General features: G+C 39.7%; 1 protein-coding gene across 5 annotated transcripts in view; it reads right to left on the bottom strand.

Moving 5' to 3' along the window:
- The window catches only part of TGFBR3 (transforming growth factor beta receptor 3), a 164018-nt gene that overhangs the window by 80118 nt on the left and 63367 nt on the right, over positions 1-20533 (bottom strand). For all 5 annotated transcript variants that reach the window (XM_067538487.1, XM_067538489.1, XM_067538490.1 and 2 more), the window contains exon 3: positions 4072-4256. In XM_067538487.1, coding sequence (XP_067394588.1) covers positions 4072-4256 — 185 coding nt within the window. The remainder of the gene's footprint in view (positions 1-4071; positions 4257-20533) is intronic.

Raw genomic sequence — 20533 nt, 5'->3', positions numbered from 1 at the left:
TATGCAACTTGAAGTCAGATAATTTATCTGTAAAGGTGTTTCCAAGGTTTTTTTTTTTTAAAACGGCTGAGATGAGTAGAGTGGAGTGGAAAATCCAGTACTCATGCAGAAGAATGGATTAGATGACCCAGGATTCCATCCCAGTCCCCATCATCCAGAACTCTACAGTACTAAAAACAAATTACTTTGATGGAGAATGGAGAATAATCTGTCATCATGCAGTTCTACAAGAACACCACTGTAATAAATGTTGGTTCAGGATACATTGCCAAGGTCTCATGGTAGGAATAGTTTATCAGATGGTCTGTGTTTCAGTTTGTCCAGACCTAGCTGAATTAGCATCTCTTCTGTTTCCAATTTTACTACTTCTAAAGATTCAAAGCTAGATTTTTTTGGAATCTCTCTTGTAAATTTGGGCTATGATAATTTCCCAATCACAGGAAGCAGCCAATACGCAATAGGAGAAATTATCATAGCCCAAATTTACAAGAGACACTTCAGAAAGATCCAGGTTGAATTTTTTGAAGTAGTAAAACTGGGAACAGAAGATACACTAATTCAGCAAAATCTGTACAAACCTGCCACTTTACTGAATGTGCTGCATCTTCAGGTTATTGAGGAAGAGGATGTAAATAAAAACAATGGTGAACGCATTGCCAGGAATTCTGATTTAAAGTCTAAGTATTTACATGAGATTGATTTTGTATTTCTTTTCTTTTAGCTATTTTGATCATTAGCTGTGTGCCTGAAGCAGCTCAGGGCAGTTTAAATCAACATTCAGTGGGAAGAGAATCTGCCATTAAGATTTTGTTACACCCATATATAAACAGTGTTCTTCATCTTTGAAGAGTTTTATTTATAATATTATCTATATCTCTCTGGTGCTCATCTCTGTAGTTTTACATTGCCTTTACAAATATCAATTAATGCTCCTAACAGTTCTCAATAGGCAAAAATTATCCTCTTTTTACAGATGGAGAAGCTGAGGCTGTCCAAAGGTAAAGAGAAAGGTAGTTTTAGAGGTAAAATTAGAGCCTATTAGATCCTGGCTCCCATATTAGTTCTCAGACCACTACTCCAATCACTTTCTGGTGACTATTTGATCAAAAAAAAAAAAAAAAAAAAAAGGGGGGGGGGGGGGGAAAGAGGGCTCATATTTTCTATGCCAAAGCCAACATTCAGGCTCACATCTATTACATGAAACTGTATTCAACTTCTCATGGTAAATTATGGCAAAACTGAAATGTTAGGGCACAAAGCACAACACACTAGTGGCTGAAAAAAATTGGAAGTCAGAATCATAATGGTTATTTGAAGAAAATGCCTCAATATTTTGAGCAAATGAGATGTCACCCAAAGAATTACAAAATTAATGAAGTGAAACGAAAAATACAGGAAAATAAATAAAATCCTTGAACACAGCAGCTATGATGCAACATGGCCTTTTCATTTAGCAAGTTTTAATCTTAACTTGAGTGATCATCCATTTAACATTGTGCTGGCTGCTGCAAATGCGTAAAATACTTCAAGTTTTCAAGTCAGTTATTATTTTCAGTTTACTGTACATAAATAATTCCCATTAACCTTAGTGGGAGCTTTGTGCATTTGGCCTGGAAAGAAAAGATGCCCCCAAGTGTTTAAGTTCAAGAGAGCTTGTTTTCCACATGTTCTAAAGAAGTGTCAAAGTACGTTACTCTGATATACTCTAATGTATGTGTGTGTGTATGTAAATGGATATATATATATATATGACTATCATGATAAAAACAAGCATGTTTAATGCATAAGTCCTACTAAAGATTTGCTGGAGGATGGGTTTATACTCCTTTCAGTAAATAAGGAATGTGTAACTTAGCAGAACCCATAATAAGACAAGTTTAAAAAACCAAAACAAAAAAACCAAAACAAAAAATAAACAAGCAAATCCCACACCCCACTTAACTCCAAGACTTATTACAGTTAAAGCATTTTAAGCCCGGTATTCCATGCCATCAGAACCTTGAAAGATCACTGAGTAAATCTGTTTTAAACACAATTTAAATATTGCAGCTGAAAAGAAGGTATTTGCAAACAAAAAGACTATTTTTATTCCTACAGACATATTGTAAACACATAAATCACTGACTTTGCTATCAGCATTTGCAGGCATCAGGAAACATCCTAAATGGTGAAGCGACCTAATCTAACAGGAGGTGATGGATGCATTTTACTTTTTCAGTCAAAAGGGCACTTAAAGTTGATTTTTACAATGATGGAAAAGATAACATTTGCTCTGCTTTGTTTTCAGACTCTTATCCTATACGTAAAATCTGATCTTTCCGAGTTGTTTACACTCTTCTGCTCTCTGCTGTCGCCAGAAAGCCTGTCTCTAGCTTCCTGTTCATTTTCAGAGCAGTCATCTCCAAAGGCTATGATAGCAGTAGGGTTGGGAGACAGGGGAAGGAGGTTAAGAGCTGCAGATGCAAAATATATTGTATGCCACTACATGTTTGTGTCAAATAATATACCAAAGAACACCGAAAAGATTATTTTGCGCAAACTGTTTTGGTGAAATAAATGTGTTGGGTATGACACAAGCAGCCTCTTTCTGCTACACAAAGTATTTTGATCTAAAGGTTAAAATTTTATCTGCTATAATTGTGTCTATGAGCTACTAAGTGCCCAGTCCGACAGCCTTTATACTCCCATGACTTCTACTGAAGTGATGTGCCTATGCAACAACTACAAAATCAGAATAAATCCAAAAACAGAATAAGTTTCAAATTACAATATGGGTTACATGCCCATACACTAGACTGTACAGCACCTGTATCTTTCTACACATTTATATTGCACTCACCTCAGTGGTATCTAAATACTTTATGAATTCTAAACATGATACACCAAAGCAGCTCTACTTTTCTTGTCCATCCCTAGCAGGATTGGTATTCTTTCTGTACTCATTATAGGATGCGTAGCTTGAAGTGAATCTGACATTTCTGGCCGAGGGCAGCCAGGGAGGTTTTCAGATGGTGTAAATATTTCAGATGTACACAACGGTTGAAAATTCATTTGGAACACACAATATACATTCCACTGACACCACATCCTGGACTCAGTCATGCTCCCATTGAAGTCATTGGTAAGACTTCTGTTAAGTCCAGAGGTAACAGTCTCAGACCCCACATATTTAAAACATGTTAGAAGTCAGTGCAATTTATTTAACATTATTTTAAGCACAGACTTAAGACCTTAGGCCTCTAAGCAATCAGCTTTCTCCCACTGGATTTGTTTCTTTTTCTAATGCTACCAATTCAGCTAATTGCATATCAACATGATGCTTTCACAAGCAGTAGTAGTGGTTTGGGTTGGCTGTTTTTTCCCCCCTATAATATGGTAAATACAAAAAAGAGCTGAGCTGTCCTAACATTAAATGTTTTCTTTGCATTTCCACAGTCTGTTTTGATCTGTTTTCAGGGTAAACAACAGTACTGCATAAGTTAACATCAAGAGTTTTCTGCTGCTATTGCTTTCATAGCAGCAAGAACAAAAGTTCTCTCTAATCCATCTGAGTGACGTCTACATAAATAAGTAATTGCACTATGCTTAAGCACTACTATTGTCAGCAACACTTGCTATCTAAACTACATTCCTTAGCAGTTAAGAATTAAAGATGTATTACAGGCGTAAAAAACCTGAATTTAAGTATTTGTTTACAGAGGCCATGGCAAGGATCCAAAGGTATTTGTGATAATTTACAACACATTTACTTAAATGATCTGGCTTTGAAGATGGGCAATTCCATACAGGCCTCCTCTAGATGAAAATCTGTTTCTTATTCCTCACTCTATTTTTCGTTAGTGAACTTCATGCTTGTGAAAGCTGTGGACGGACTGACTGCTTGGAACACCAAAGGGGTCTGTTCCTACACCAAGCAAAGCATGGATGGGCAGCAACAGTGCAAACCCTCCATATTTTCCTGTAGTGCTTCTGTTTATGTTTAAGAAATCTCTTAATCTCTTTGATGTAAAAAACCCTACAGCTATTTTGCACTGATCCCCTTGTTTGGAAAGGGCACAATCTCCCCTTTACCTCTTTTTCATGATGGCCAAGACCTTCCTCTGGATTTCTGAGGTTGAGGATGTGCACCTCCTGTGGCAGGCCTGTTGTTCCTCTGCTGGCACAACCAGATAAGACGGTAAAGCTCTCTAGCAAGGCTTGAACTGGGTGGGATCTATTGACAGGCGATAACACACATTCACTCCTAGGCACAGGACCTGCAGAGGAAATCACAGATACACACCATTCAGAGAAAAGAGATAGAGTAAATTGCATACCTTATAAACAAGGATTGTCTTTTTTTTATTCCAGAATCAGTTGGAACACAAACAGAAGCTTCAGATGTGTTATTTGCAACATAAAACGGATTGAACTTTTTTAGTTACTATAACTAACAATTTGATTCAATTACTTTGCTTATTTATTTGTTTATTTTGTCATTCTGTTTTGGTGCTAGATCTTTAATTAATTTCTCTGTCTGACAATCCTCATTTGAATCATGTATTCTTCTCTTTCCCAAAATTGTAGGCTGTCTTCCCTACACCAAGGAAGTAGGAAAAAAAATGAGGATTGAAAAAAGAAAAGAATGGAATAAATAAAAAAGAAGGAATCGGTTTGCCTGAGATGCAGATTATTTGTCTATGTAAAACATCTTTATTACAAAAACTGAAAACATAACAATGCAATCATATTTCTTCTGAAATAGAGCTGATCTATAATGCAAACATAGTTCAGGTGTCCTGCCACATTACTGCAGATATTTATCATGTGGTAAACTGAAATGTTTGTTTGCCAAGTCTATTTTTAGTCTGGCAGTGATGATCTAAACTGATAACAATTACCTAGTCCAAAACACAGTCAATGTCCTTTCGAATAATCACCACAGTATGATGTAGTGCCATACTCTTATGTTGTATTCGAGACAGTGTGATGTGACATTGCAGGATAGCACGACAGAGAGAGTGTATGGAGTAGTTTATACATAATGATATCGGCAGGACACATATTTATGAAAAAGCTGCCCTACTTCTCCAAAATGACTCAAAACACACCGGTGATAGCAACAGATACAGTATATTTTTGATTGTAGAGGTCACTGAAAAATTCCAGTAGAGCGAACCCCTGGTTTGCACCAAAGAGGAGAATTAGGCCCAGACACATGTCAGGTCAACTCAAAGATTATACATTGAAAAGACTGGGCACAGGCTTGAACTGTGATCTCTCAGCCTAATATAAATTTGCTATTAGAGAAAAAAAAAAAAAAAACCTATTTCCACTGAAGAAACTTAGAAATAAAATCCCCAAATTTCAGAAATATTTTGCAGACTTTTTAATATGGTTCATATGCGGTTACAATGTCACTAAAAATTATCAGGAGCAAGCTGTGTAATTAGAAACTATATTTTTTTTAAATTCTTGTTTTAGCATTGACCTACAGTTTGCTTATTAAAAACAAAGTACAGTTGAGAAGTGATCATGTGAGAGTTGGATAGATTCTTTCAAAACAGACTTTTTCTAAAGAAAACAAACCTGTTCAGAACAAATGAGATTTTTGCAGTGCCTTAGATCATGCAGGTCCTGTAATGTGAAAGGGGCTGTTTCTAGTCTAAAACTCACTGGTGCATAATACAAGCCCTGCCAGCTTCCAGAGGACAGGCATACTTTTTAAAGGCACGGCTTGGAGCATGAATTACACTTGCCCAGACATGGAGCACAAAGGATGAGCAAACAGCATAGTCTCAACAGGAGAAGCTTGGCAACAGCACTGAATGAACACTGACACATGGAAGACTGAATTTTTTTTAAGCAAGACTATATGATAAATCCACAAACTAAAAATATAGTCCTCATGCAGTGACATTTAATATATTTTAAGAACGCCTAATAAGAATGTTGTTTCTTGTCGTATTGCTTTAAAAAAGTAGTTACTATCAGTAACAAATTAGTATGTTATTATTACTGTACAGTATAATGGTAGTGCCTAAGAGCCCCATTCATGGACCAGGACCAGGTTTGTGCAAGGCGCTGTACAAACTCAGAGCAAGGAGAAAGTCCCCACCCCAAAGAGCTTACAGTTCAGTCAGCCCAGTCATTACTGTATCAGTCTTGCAGCTAAGTGAGTTATTATATGATCTGTACAATAAATATTCCTGAACACTATGATAGATACCTGGGTAAGGGAATGAAACAAGGATCAAGGAATGGTCATTCAGTTGAGCTCCTTTTGCTGGCCAATTTATGGAATGGACTTGGGGTCTGTTACCCAGCCTCTCTTCCAACTGCAGAAGCAATGCAACAGTAGAAGAATTCATTTATAAAAAAGAGGCTCATGAAAAATACAGGGCAAGTCAGCAACCTCTACATAAAGCATGGTCAGGTGCTCATCTGAGCCAGCATTTGCATCAAGGTCAGGGCAGACAAAGTGAAGGCTTTACACCAAAAGGCCCATTTTGTGTGTGTGTGTGTGTGTGTGTGTGTGTGTGTGTGTGTGTGGGGGGGGGGGGGAGGTGGGAAGAGGGATGGCACAGGAAGAAATGGAATTCAAGACAGAAAGCAACATTGACAAAAACCTTAGTGAGGTTCAGGAGAAGGGAAGCAGATAGTTGCTCTAACTGGTTATTTCTGAGTCCCCTATTCTTTTCTAAAAATATGCACACACCTTTCCCTCCATCTTCCATCCTGGTCTTTACTTCTGGAGCAGCACCTCATGACAGGAAGAGGTGTTTGATTTTAAAGGCTGATAACTTCATCTTAGTCTCCTCACTTTGTTAAATGTATATATTCAGCTATTTGTGACTTTTGCCAATTCTGTTTCACTCACCATTGCATTCTGCATAGCTCAGTTCTCCTGAGTGACTGACCATGAGAAAAATCAACAGGTTTTTCTCGTTTCTAACTCAGTGGTTCCCAACCTTGTCTCTGCTGTGGCACACCTTGATACCGTTAATTATTTTGAGGCACACCACCAGAGTCTCCAAATGAACTCATGAATATTCATGAGCCAATCCGGATCTCAAGTAGTTTTTCAAAAAATTCTGTGGCACAGCTGCTCAGGCCACACTGGTTGGGAAACACTGTTCTACTAACCAAATCATTTTCACTACACTGCCCGCCTCACTGTGTAATTGAACTTTGGTTCTCAAATTGGGATCCAAAGATCAGAGAATGCTTGTTGGAGGTAAGGCTCCATACTAAACTCCAATGCTGTGGGACTACCCTACAGCACAGAGATTCTAGATGGAGGTATGTGGCAGAGCCACTCTTACTCTAAATATTGCATTTCTGCCAACTTCTTGTCTATGTGTTCTGAGTGCTACAGCAAGGATTCTAGGGCTCTGAGATTCTCAGGAACAGCGATTCCTTCAGATTCCTTTGGAGTACCAAGAAGCAGATCTTGCAATGTTAGAAATCAAATGAACAGTGAACTGAGCAATGACTGGCGTGAGTTTGCATGTCTACAGCTAATGTCAGATGAAAAACTTAATGATTTCCATGGAGTTCCATACACTATCACCAGGTATGAATATGACCCAAAGCAATTACTTCTAGCACTGCATGCACGGTGCCTATCTTCTTCTCGTAAAAATGTCTTGTTATCCTGCAGCCCAGTATTAATGTTCTTGTCTAGGTATGTTCTTACAGTGTGCTCATCTCTGTTTCTAATGTAGTCAGCATTTATACTGCTGGAACACCAAACAGATTAAATACAAAAATAAAAACCTCTTCTGTGACACCATTAGTCTTATTTATCCTCCCCAGCACAACCTGCTCATATCTGAAATTTTACATAAAACCACTGCCTCATCCTGCCTCAGCTTTATTTTCCTGTCGTTTAGCCACACACCTTCTCACTACATGCCCATATCCTGGCCTTCTCTATTCTACTTCATTTTCATCAGCTACACTAACACTCCACTGACATGATCCCTGTTAAACAGCTGGTCCCTCCAGCTGTAACTCATCACTACTCCCTCACTAACTACACATACAAAATATTGATATTCTCCCCCTCCCCTTTCATCAGATTAGTACTCAAGGAGCCAAAAATTATATTTTACTTACTTTTTTTAAACTCTCAATTTAAATATGATGGGATTGGCTTCAGGCCTTTAGAGAATTGAGCCTATCTACATATGTTAAATTGAGCTTGCTATTGTACTACATGTTCCATTTCTTTCTCAGTTTTCTTATTTAACAAATCCTATCTTGTATTGCAATTAAAGATAATTAACGATTGTAAAGCCCTCTGAAGATGAAAATTGGGTTAAGTACTCATTATAACAAATTAATATATACTCCTACATAGTACAATGTATTTCAGGGTAGCAACTGTTAGAAAATAGTATTAAACATTTTTTCCACTTTCAAAAAATAGGATTTTTTTTTAAAATGCCCTTAATATAGATCCAATTCTGTTTGTTCCTAACATCTGGAACTTATTCAACATAATTTAAGCACTCTGGTTTCCCATATCACCCAAGCTCCTAATGAGTAACATGTGCTCTGTTGTAATAAAAATGGTAGAGATGGAGTGGGGAGGGGAATATTATAACCCCAAACCAACTCATAACTATGGTGGATTTGATTCAAATAATTATATAGACTAATATAGTTTCTGTTATATTTCCATAGGGGACTTCTGCAGCTCTGTCAGCTGAAAAGAGTGACCAACTCCTGCAAACTGTATGACTCTGAATGGCAGAATCCACCTCATGTTAACTTTCTTCCATAGGAATCCCAAAAAGCCCTGCAGGAGCCTAAGAACTGCACCAACAGGATCCAACGCTTCTTAGAGGAAAGCACAGATTTAGTCTAATTGATTTTCATATGAGGGAATGTTACAAATCTGGGCATTTTGCATTAAAAAAAAAGTTTAAAAACATCTGGAAACAGCAGACTCCAGGAACCCTAGGGATCTGCGCTGTTAAATCTGAAGTAATGTAAATTACTATCAACCAGCTCTGTAGGCCATTGGAAATCTAGCTAGAATTCACCACTTTTAATATCTAAAAATACTTCATATACTTTCATGGGTAAAACTAGCCCAAATGGGGCCCTGTTTGGACGGTTAACCCCAAATATGCCCAGATGGCAGACTTGTACAAAGAAGCTATTTGGTGGTATGTGGTAATTTAGTGGCATTTTTTATGAGCCTGTAGCATGATGAGTGGAACTGGAGAAATAGGGTCAAGTTTCAGGAAAGAGAGGGGCCTGGTCTACACTTACCTTTAAATTCGTTGGCAGTCGATGGGAGTTACGAAACCTACGCAAAGTAGCTTACGTAACTCCCATTGACTTCATAACTCCTCTTCTACGTGGCGTCTTCACTGCACTGACGGGAAATGCATTCCCGTCAATGCACCGATACGCCACTTGAGGGGGTGGTTTAAACATGTCGACTTCTGGATCTATTGAGCGAGTCTTCACTGACCGCTCAATCTATCCGGATAGATCGATCTGACGGCAGTGAATTTGCTGCCATTAGTGGAGACGTACCCCTAGTCTGATGAGTCACTGGGGGGGGGGGGAACACGACGACACGACGGGGACGGACGACGCGCGCTCAGGAATGCAAGTAGAGGCCAAGCTGCTATCTATCAAAGTAGAGAGCCTCAACATGAAACACTGACCACTATGCATACTCAATAAAGATCTCTTTCATACATTTCTGCTGCACCGCTTATTACTAATGAAAAATAGCCAATTCAGGGGGCAGACACACACTATTCCACAGATAGCTCAGGCAGGGATTGTAATCTCCTATGTAATCTCCTTTGATCAAGGACTTTTTATGGAAAAAGCACATCTACCTGAGCATTTATAGTGTAACAATATGCCAGGGATAGATCCAAACCAAAGAAACTGGTCTCAGTATTTCAACTCTTTCAAAGAGAAAATATTAAACTTCTGCTTGCCTTTCTTATATGTAAACTACTCCATGCTTTGAGTAGGCCACCCTGTGTGGTCCATCCTGAGAAACTATGGCCTTCAGGTTGTTTTGCTTATGCACATCAAAGTTACGCACAACAAATTTTAAAGAAACTTCACTGAATTGATAACCAATTAAGAAAAAGCAAGACATGAAGCGTGGGAGCAAAGGGAACATGGGTGACGGTAATATAGGATATGTAGGTGACATAAGGGGACTAAAGACCATCCAAGATCTCCTAAAGCCCAGAAACTCTCTTGAGAACCCAACACCTCTAAAGAACCCAACATCTAAAGATCACTCAACTTCAACAAAGAAAGCAAAGGGTTAAAGAATTATTAACAATAAGAAAGAAAAAGAAAGAAGCAGCCTTCACTCAAATAAAAAAATACTGAATTTAAGAGAACTATTCCCAAATGGCACCTTTTAGAAGGATCCCAGTACTATAATACAAATATGACTTACTATCAGGACAAATGAGATTTCTTTGATGATTTATGGTTTTTCTACTGATGGTAATGGCACAGTTTCCATTGCCTCATATGGTAATCTGTTGGCATGGACTGTGCTCTGAAGTGCCTGGATAGTAAAAATCCAACAATTTGTCACAGTAAGAATTACACCACAAGTTATTGTTTTTAGAGTATCTGTGAATGAAGGAACAGGAATAGCAGCAGGAGGAAGGTGGCTACATAGTCATTGGATAAGGGAAAAATCAAACAACGTCAAGTTAGCGTATATACTCAAACAGATTACAGGCCATATCAAATGGTAATTCTAGATCTCTCTGTTACTGCATATTGCTAAGTATATCAGAAATCTTTACCTTTGTTAGTGATAATTAGCAATATCCACAATTAGTCAGGTCATTTCAAGAGAAAACACATGAGGGGTGTTAAAATTGTATTTACAAGTGTGTCGAAGATATCCATTTACTGTTATAGAGTCCTCCATAACAAAGAATTGCATCATCTGCCATCTTTTTTAGAAGGAGTAAGCAAATGAGAGAGAAAATCTAGTGTGGCTGCATGTTACACGGTCACTCTAACACATGGCCAGACATTCTCTCATTCCTAAGTCAGAAGCCACCTGAATACCAGAGGTCTTAGATTTAAACCAGAACCTTTGAGGATTTAGTACCATTTGGTTCTGGTAAATAGCAAAGTTCTGGATGCTCTAAAATTTATTTTATTTCTTTGAAGTAGAACAAGGATTACTTTCAAACGAATAATCTTAACTGTTTACATAGCATTGTCATCCATTTAGTTATAGATGCTATATTATTATATTAAACTGATAATTTATTGAAAACACATTATATTTATTCTTGCAATAAGAACTCTAAAGTATTTCACACAACCCAACATTTTGGGAGGGAAGAGAGGGAAGCAGGAATGATTTTATGGTATCAAATAAGTATAGCGTTTTCTCCTTTTTGTCATTCTGATGTGCATGTCCAACCAAAAAAAATGAAACGTTCAGAAGTGCTTAGCATTGGCCTAACTCCACTCCTATTGACATAGATGGCAATACTTTGTCAGTGGGAGCACAGTTAAACCAACAATGAACACTTTTGAAAAATCCACCCTGAAAGTGTTAGCATCCTCACAATAATCTCCTATCTCAAATATCACAATACTTTTCCACTGCCACCACCCTGGCCTACACCCTAACGCAATCTCACATGAGTAGGCCCAATGACTTCAATGAAGGAGCAAAGGGTGAAGGGTGAAGAAGCAAACTTGATTTCTACAAGACTACTCATGGATGTAAATTAAGTAGGATTTCTCCCAGGAGTTGCTTTACAAAACTAAAGCTTTTCACTTTTGTTTGTTCTCTGACTTGAGGATCATGCATTCAATTCACCTTGCACATTAATTAATTAGTGTCAGTGAATTTGGGTCAGATCCTATTTTAATTGAAGTCAATGGCAGAACACACATGAAATAGGACTGACGTTGAGTAAACATTTCTGGAAGCACATGTAGCACGTTCTTCCAGAGAGAAAAAGATGAGGAGGACACTAATAACTGCTTATGTAAAGCAAGGAGGCAAACTCTGAGATACATGTACCACAGGTAACGTAAAGAAAATGCAGCAACCATTGGGCAAGCATATGACATCTAGCGTAAAACAAATTGCAAATGCAGGGTGGATAGAGATGAACAACTAACTATCAGGGTTTGACTGTTTCTCAAATGTTACTGTCCTCCCACCTGCCCATTTCAGAACCTTTCTAGTCTCCCGCAGATGATGTGTGCTGCTCTCTTTTTGGATTGTAACGATGTATGGTACAATCCCACATATCTGATTTTCTCCCTGTGCAGAGAGATTTTTGATGCCTCTTTTGAAATGTTTATTCCCTCCACTTCTGGCTATTGATAAAACCATACGACCGAGGGCCTCTGTTACAGTAGAAGTGATCTAACCTTTTGCACTGCTTGCATACTTCTGGCATTTAGGCAAATTGCTTTTTGGAACTGGAAATTTTTCCTTCCACTTTTTTAAAATAAGCGTGTGCGCGCACACTTACTTATAAAGGAGTAGATTACATATAAAAGAGTCATTTTATGAATGAATAAGATGACTGTATCAAATTAGTTCTTAACTATACATTAAAATCCAGTTCAATATCTGCTGAAGCAGAGGAATGTGAGCCAATGTAAACAATATGCTGTAAACCAAGTTAAAACAAGAGACTACAGTTGTTTAGATATATAGTAATTTGATTAAACAAAAAACAGGGAATGAATGAGAAACCTGTTCAGCGCAACATCTGCTGAGCACAACTTCATGATAGTATTACAAATACAGCATAACCCTAGAAAACAAACATCTGTAACTGGAAAAAAAAGAAAAGTCTTTCAAAACAGATGTACTGTATGTTTTATCAAAGTACTACATTTTACGCAATCTTCTCTATACTTATTTTATGACCAAAAACTGTCAGGGTTCAAATTTCTGCTTTTCTGGATTTTGCAGTAACATGCTGTTTACAAGGAACTTTTCCCCAGTACTTTTCCATCTCCAAATTATACTCTCCCTCTCTTCCTCCCAAGTGAGCTTTCAGGAAACACTCTAATAGGAGTTCATCTTTTCTCTGAATAATCAGCATAGTCAGAATGCATTGTTTCTCATTTAAATAATCCTAACATGCAGCGCTTTTGTTTTGAATGCCAGTAAACTAAAGACAATAGTTTGTCTGTGTTCCAAACTCCATCACTGAAAATATTCATACTATACTGATCCACAACAGAGAAGGTAAGTTTTTGCAGTGATGTCCTGACCAAATTTTAATTTAGATTATTCTATTGTGCACACTTAAGCTCCCCGTACATTACCAAGTGCACCAAATAGTCTCTTTCTAGTCAAAATTGTTATATAGTGCTGCTATGTCCTATTAACCAGTCCACAGTAGAGGTGGATGCATTTCAGTGATGACTGAATTCCAGCATATTTCTATATAAAGATTGTAAAACACTATGGAATTCCTCCACATTGAAGTCTAAGTAAAATTAGGATATAACTATTATTTGAATAGGGATTACTGGGGGAAACAAAATATAACATTCTCCCTTGACATTTTAATTGGTAATGAATGAGGATGTGTTTAGAACCATGGCTATTGAAAGAAGAATAAATGAACAAATCTAGAACTACTGCATTCCTACTTCATTATAACAAACTATGGCTAACTTTAAAATGCTTTTTTGTTGTGAAACAGTTTCTTTCCCCAGAGATAGCTCATAATTGTCTTGGATTTTAACCTTCTTTACTGTAGAAAGGATAGGAAGTTGCATGGAAACAATGAATGGAAGTGCACTTTTTATCAAACAAGAGCAGGAAGCATTCATCTGGCTTTACATTAGAATTCCATATCGGGGCCAGAGGAAAAAAATAAACTATGTTTAAAAAAAAGCCTATTCAGATTCAAAACCATTGTATTTTTAATAAATTGTTATTGAAACTCCACAAACCAACCTACTCACATGACTGTTATTATTATATTGCTGAAAATGAGTCATAATAAACTTTTGGTAAATTAAAGACAATAAATGAAATTCCAGATGTTATGAGGCCAATTTTATAAGGTGAAGACAGAACCATATTTATTTTTATATCCAAATAGACAGGAATTCATAACACACACACACACACACACACACACACACACACACACACACACACACACACACACACACAAAACATCTGCATTAGGAGTGTCACAAAAACAAATGTCCTCTGAGTTTTCTTTTCCCTTATAGGAAAAATGTTACTTATTTAAACTGAGAAAAAACAGGCCTCAATTCTTTCTATGTTCTGATCTCAAATCTAACAGACCCTTCTAAGAGCAGTATATGCTGTCTATAGTATTTATACAGGCCGCATCACTGTTGTATCCAAGTGCCTCACAATCTTTAATGTATATATCCTCATAACACCCCTCTAAAGTAGGGCAGTCCTATGATTTCCATTATACAGATGGGGACTGAGGCAAGAAGAGACTAATGGTAAAATTTTTCAAAAGCAGCTAAATGCCTTAGAATGTGTCCCATTTCCAAAAAAAAAAAAAGTCCTATTGACTTTCAGGATCACACAGGAAGTCTGCAGTAGTGCAATGAATCAAACTTAGGTTTCCCAAATGCCAGGTTAGCACCCTAAATGCTACACCATCCTTTCTAGGGATATTCCATGGAGAATAACTGAGGAACTACCCCACTGGAGCAGGTCAGTGTTCTATCTAGTTTGGTATCCTGTCTCTGGCAGCATCAGTACATGTAGATAAATGTACCAAAACATGCAGCAACTTAGTGCCATCAATAACGTAGTTAGTATAACAGAATATGAATAGCATACATGCCACACTTACTAATTCCTTGGAGTCTTTTTAAAACCAGTCTGAATGATTGAAAAATGATGACAGGAGAGATTTTTCAAAGGCACAAATGGCAGGTAAATCACCTAACTTTCCAGTTGAAAGTCAGTGACAGTCAAACACCTAACTGTCAATTGTGTATTTGTAAATTCCCCCCGTGTCCACAATTACCAGGGCATTTATTGGTCTCACTAAAAGGCCAGACACAGTGGAGTACAACAGTCTAGAGCTGATGTTTTTATACATGTCTGATGTGGACGACCTCAAGGACACTACCCAAGACTGTGGCTGGCTCCTCAAGTTAACCTCTTATAGCACAAGACACCAGTCTCATGACCTATGCTTCCCTTCTGGTAATATTTTACAGCTATTGCTCTTGTAGCCAGTCAATTCTACTATAGTGACAGAATAACTATGCACCCATTACTGCATTAGAGTATAGTAGTGGTTCTCAAACCACAGGGTGGCTTCCCAAGAGAGCTGCGGGAATATGTTGAGAGAGGCATGAGCTATGTGCTTTTCTCTTTTTCTCCCGGGCAGCTGGGGCATGGGCAGAAGGACCATGCACAAATGGGAGGTGGGGATAAAGAGGACACTGCCCAGGGCTGGCTGGGCTCTCCCCCACCCCAATCCTTCACCTGGTGGCAGCCTTGACGCAGACTCTCCTTCCCCCCCACTCCCTCAATTCCTCAACAAGAGGCAGTGGCAGGGCTTGGGTGACAGCTCGGGCTGTCATCCTCGGGGTGGCAGCAGCAGTACAGAAGTCAGGATGGCAACGGGGTGCTAAGTCTGCTCTGAAAGGGGATATTGACAACTTGCTGCTGCTGGCATGGCAGTGCCTTCAGAGCTGGGCGCCTGGCCAGCAGCCACTGTGGTCCGCTCTGCTTTCAGAGCTGGGCAGCAGTAGTTGTGTGGCAAAGGGGGGAGGGGGGACAGGCGTAAACAACTACAGACACAAAGGCAGCAGGGGCACGATCAAATACGTTTGAGATCCACTGGATTATAGTATGTACCAGCAATACTCAGATTTCAGTGGTTCAGGAGCCAAATTAGCCATCAACATTACCCAGAAGAGCCACAGTAGTGTGAAAATTGATTATTTCATTTACTCTCTATCTATAATTCTCACAGCAAAATGACTGACCAAGTATTATTTTATCCCCTACAATTGGTTAATAACATAGTAAAAGCATTCTGATTGGTTAATAATTAAATCACATGGTGTTTTTTGGTATCATGTGCTGCAAAGAGCTACAGGAGGTTGGGTGGGCTTGAGAGTCCCAGTTGCTGCCTGAGCTGCAATGTCCATGCTGCTATTTTTAGTGCAGTAGCTGGAGCTGAGCTAGCACAGGTCTGACTACCCAAATTGAGAATTACGGCTCCCAGCTGCAGAGCAGATGTACTCTCTTTTGGAGCCACTTTGTCTGCTTATGCCTGACTCATTTCCTTCTTCAGGGAGGAAGGTTGTAGGGACCTTTCCCCAGATTGGGCTATCACTGAAGTACTTGGGCCCTGTCCCAGAAGATGCACAGATCCAGGCACTCAAGGAGAGGGGAGGAGCAGGAGACACAGGGCTTTCCTTTTCCACGGCCTTGTCTGCCACAATCTTCTTCACACTGTTCACAGAAGCTCCAGCCATTCCAGTGCTTCAAGCAGGGATATTAAGTAGGAGACTTTAAATGTACTATGTTCTCTGAGCCCAGCACAGCCAGGGAGGATAGCTAACAATTAGAAAGTGCCAATTTATTCTGCTAAAAATAATAGGAACATTTTACTTTGAGCTGTATGTCAGGAAGGTCTAATGAACTTCACCAGTTGTGGAGGCAGAATGAAACTGGTAGGCTCTGTGATTCTCCAACTCCTGCTAATGATGGACAGCTCTGATTCTACCTCTCTCCTGCCCCCAAAGTGTAAGCAGGCTGAAGATCCATTTTAATGGATGTTGGCCTTAGTACGATGAAGAAAATATGGTTCCCACTCAGGTTTATAGGTCTGGTTAGCAACTTCCAGTGTGTCTCAGTAAGTTGCAAGAATGTCCCTCCAAGGACAGAATTTGGCTTACTGCTTGTAAAAGTCTGCATTTACATCCCTCTGTGCCACCAAATGCAGACACACGGGTCTCAGAAAAAAGCCAGAAGTGGGAGGAAACAGGCTTAGGGTCTATAACTTACCATGTGCCAGTCCTATTCTAATTAAAAACAACAAGATTACAAGTTCAATTGAAGGTTGAATTCCTATAACTGACCCTCTAAGGGTAAGTTCACTATCATTAAATGTCTCATTGCACAAACCTTGAAAACTGATCTTGTTTCCACAACTTAAGCAAAACAAACCTCCCTTTTCATAATACTTTAAGCTTCAGCCTGGTCTGAGAAATGTTCTGCCAAAGGTAACAAGAGCGATGGCAAATATTTATTTTCTTCTTTCTTCCCTCTTTCACTCAGTCACTGTTACAGTGTGAGGGAACTGCAAAACTAGACCCGCTGGGTAAGTGCAGCAATGACACTCACTACACAAGCTTCCCTATTTAAGTTTTCCTGGTTTGTTTTGGGTATTTTTCATTTCCTAGTTTTTTGGGTTGTTTTTTTTTTTTTTTAATTTAAGGAGGTATAGGGCTGAACTCTGTGCCCAGCACTGTGAGGGTACACAGTGGAGGAAGAGGACACTAAATCCCTCCCACCCACCCAAATCAAGGTCTGTACGAGTTTTTGCACTATCCTGAGCTTGAGAACTACGAGTCTAGCACCCTCAGAAGGGAGAGGGAGAGAGGGTCCATACCTTCCTAGTCACTGGCCAGTGTGGGCAAGTCCTCTGTCTGGTTTTAAGCCAGACAGGCCTGTTTTTAAATTATTTGTCTCCTGCCCAGTACTGAGACAAAACCCGATAGGGTTGGTCTGGTATCACAGATAGGGGACACCATTTTGAAGAGCCCACTGAAGAGCCTGTCATGGCCATACATGCAAGGTCATGCTGGAGAGGGCAGGACGTTCTTCAAAATGGCATCCTCCATATGGTCTGAATTCAGACGCCTGGTTGCGCTGATAGGGGCAGAGTCACTCAGGCAAGGGTGGGCCCATGCCAATCCTGGAATGTCTGGTATTCTAGAGGTGCATGAGTGGCCATTCTAGGCCAATGGCTAAATGGTAGCACACCAACTGTGTTCCCTGAGCTCCATGAGACATTACACACTATGCTTCCTCTACTGCTGGGCTGGCATGGCTCCACATTATCCCCTGCTGTGATTAGCTATTTAAACCCAACTCAGCTCATGGTAGAAACAACAAATTTAATATAGGACTCACTTAACTACTGCTCCGAAAAATGTTTTCCTTCTGTGTAATACTAAATTGCATATTATCGGTGTCAGTGATTAATGAACAAAAAACTAAAATCTCTTTTGAGTTCTACGGAAATTTGTTCTGAATAAAGCAGAAACTATTAAAACTTCCAATGGAGAATGGGGAGCCCAAATACAGCTCCTTATCAGTGAGTAGACACATCACGCCTTTTATAACTTCAGAAGAATATAACGTGATGGAAGATTTAAATACAAACTACATTTTTTCTTCTCCCCTCCCCCCAGAAACAACCACAAAAAGATGGCCCGTGTCCAGGTGGGCAAAGGGGCAGCAGCGGCCCCCCTGCTTCCGCAGGCCAAGTGCCCTGCAGCAGAGCAGCCCTGCCGGGCCGGGCAGCAGCTCCAGGGGTGAGGACGGGTCCGTGCGCCTGGTTCCCGGGGCCACAGCCACAGGCCAACCTGATTCATAAACAGCCGTGCGAGGGGAGGTCTGTAAACACGTCCACGAACAGAGGGGCTGGAGTGTGCTCGGCCTCTGCAGGCCTCCTTCGTTCTGAATTCAGTGACTCAGGAGCTCGGCTCTGACTGGCTGTCAGGGACAAATGAAGCCCTGGGTCATCCCGTGTGACTGACCCTTTTCTGACACATGGACTCCCAGAAATGAGGGGCTGGCAGGGACTTGAGAGGTCATCTAGCCTGATCCATCCCCCACTGACAGGACCAGGCGTGCCTAGTGCCTCCCTGACAGGTGTTTGTGCCCCTGTTCTTCAAAACCTCCAGTGACTGGGATCCGACAGCCGCACTGAGAGCAATGGACACATTACACGATCCATTCTCTACAGCCAAGCCTTAAGATACAACCGGATTTGCTCCGATCCCTCAGACAGAGACAAGCACCTACAGGATCTCTATGAAACACTCTTAAAACTACAATACCCACCTGGAGAAGTGAAGAAACAAATTGACAGAGCCAGACGGGTACCCAGAAGTCACCTATTACAGGACAGACCCAACAAAGAAAACAACAGAACACCACTGGCCATCACCTACAGTCCTCAGATAAAATCTTTCCAACACATCATTAAAGATCTACAACCTATCCTAGCAGATGATCCGTCTCTCGCTCAGGCAGTGGGCAACAGACCCATTCTGGCTTAGAGGCAGCCCCCAACCTGAAACAAATACTCACCAGCAACCATACACCATACAACAAGAACACTAACCCAGGAACCTACCCCTGCAACAAACCCCGTTGCCAGCTCTGGCCACACATCGACTCTAGTGATAGCATCACTGGTCCTAACCACATCAGCCACACCATAAGGGGCTCATTCACCTGCACATCCACTAATGTTATATATACCATCATGTGCCAGCAATGCCCCTCTGCCATGTACATTGGCCAAACTGCACTATCATATTGCAAAAGGATAAATGGACACAAATCAGACATAAAAAACAACAACATCCATAAACCAGTCAGAGAACACTTCAATCTTCCAGGACACTCTGTCTGACCTCAAAGTCACTGTACTTCTACAAAAAAACTTCAAAAACAGACTCCAAAGAGAAACTGCTGAGTTAGAAATTGTCTGCAAACTTGACACATTCAAACTGGGTTTAAACAGGGATTTGGAATGGCTCTCTCATTACAAGAAGTAATTTGCTCTGATCACCCATTCTCACCCTCCTACTCAATGGTTGTCATTAGGCCTCAAGTACCCAGCCTTTCATCCACCTACCCCATTGTTGTCTATACCTTTGGATACGTATATGTTGCATCCTATATATGTTGCCAATATTAACTGTATTATTTCTACCAACTGCATCTGAGGAAGTGGGCTGAAGCCCATGAAAGTTTATGACTGCTGAAATTAAATTTGTTAGTCTTTAAAGTGCTACAGAACTCTCATTGTTTTCACAAAAAGATGCTTTCCTTTTGAATACACTGGCACAAATTCTGCTCTCCACTTGACTTGTGTAAGTCCATAGGTGCACCAAAGATACAGTGGAGTATAGAGAAAGAAAATTAGAGTCAAATTAAATATATGTGCCAAATTCTATAGGAGGTGAGCAGCTGGACTAATTTAGGCTTATGGAAACATACTTATTTTCAGCTATTCCATATGTGCAGGTTATTCATCAAAAATCTCTCATGATGAAGTTTTTGAGTATATGCGTGTTTTCAAAAAAAAAAATTCCTCTATGCCCATAGCTTTCTATCTATTCAGTAAGATACACATTGTACTGTAAATCATTTGCAGGCTTGAGTGAACTGAAGCTAGCATTAAACAGTATGTTAATAGAGAGTTATGTATTTGCAAACAGAGAGAGAAAGGACATTTTATAAGGTTTATGTGCTGGAATCTTAAAAACATGATTTAAGATACTG

This window comes from Emydura macquarii, unplaced genomic scaffold, assembly GCF_026122565.2.
Source record: "Emydura macquarii macquarii isolate MOO-44397 ecotype Brisbane River unplaced genomic scaffold, CSIRO-AGI_Emac_v2 contig_480, whole genome shotgun sequence".
In the NCBI taxonomy this organism is placed as follows: domain Eukaryota; kingdom Metazoa; phylum Chordata; order Testudines; family Chelidae; genus Emydura; species Emydura macquarii.
This window is presented reverse-complemented; position numbering and strand designations above follow the sequence as displayed.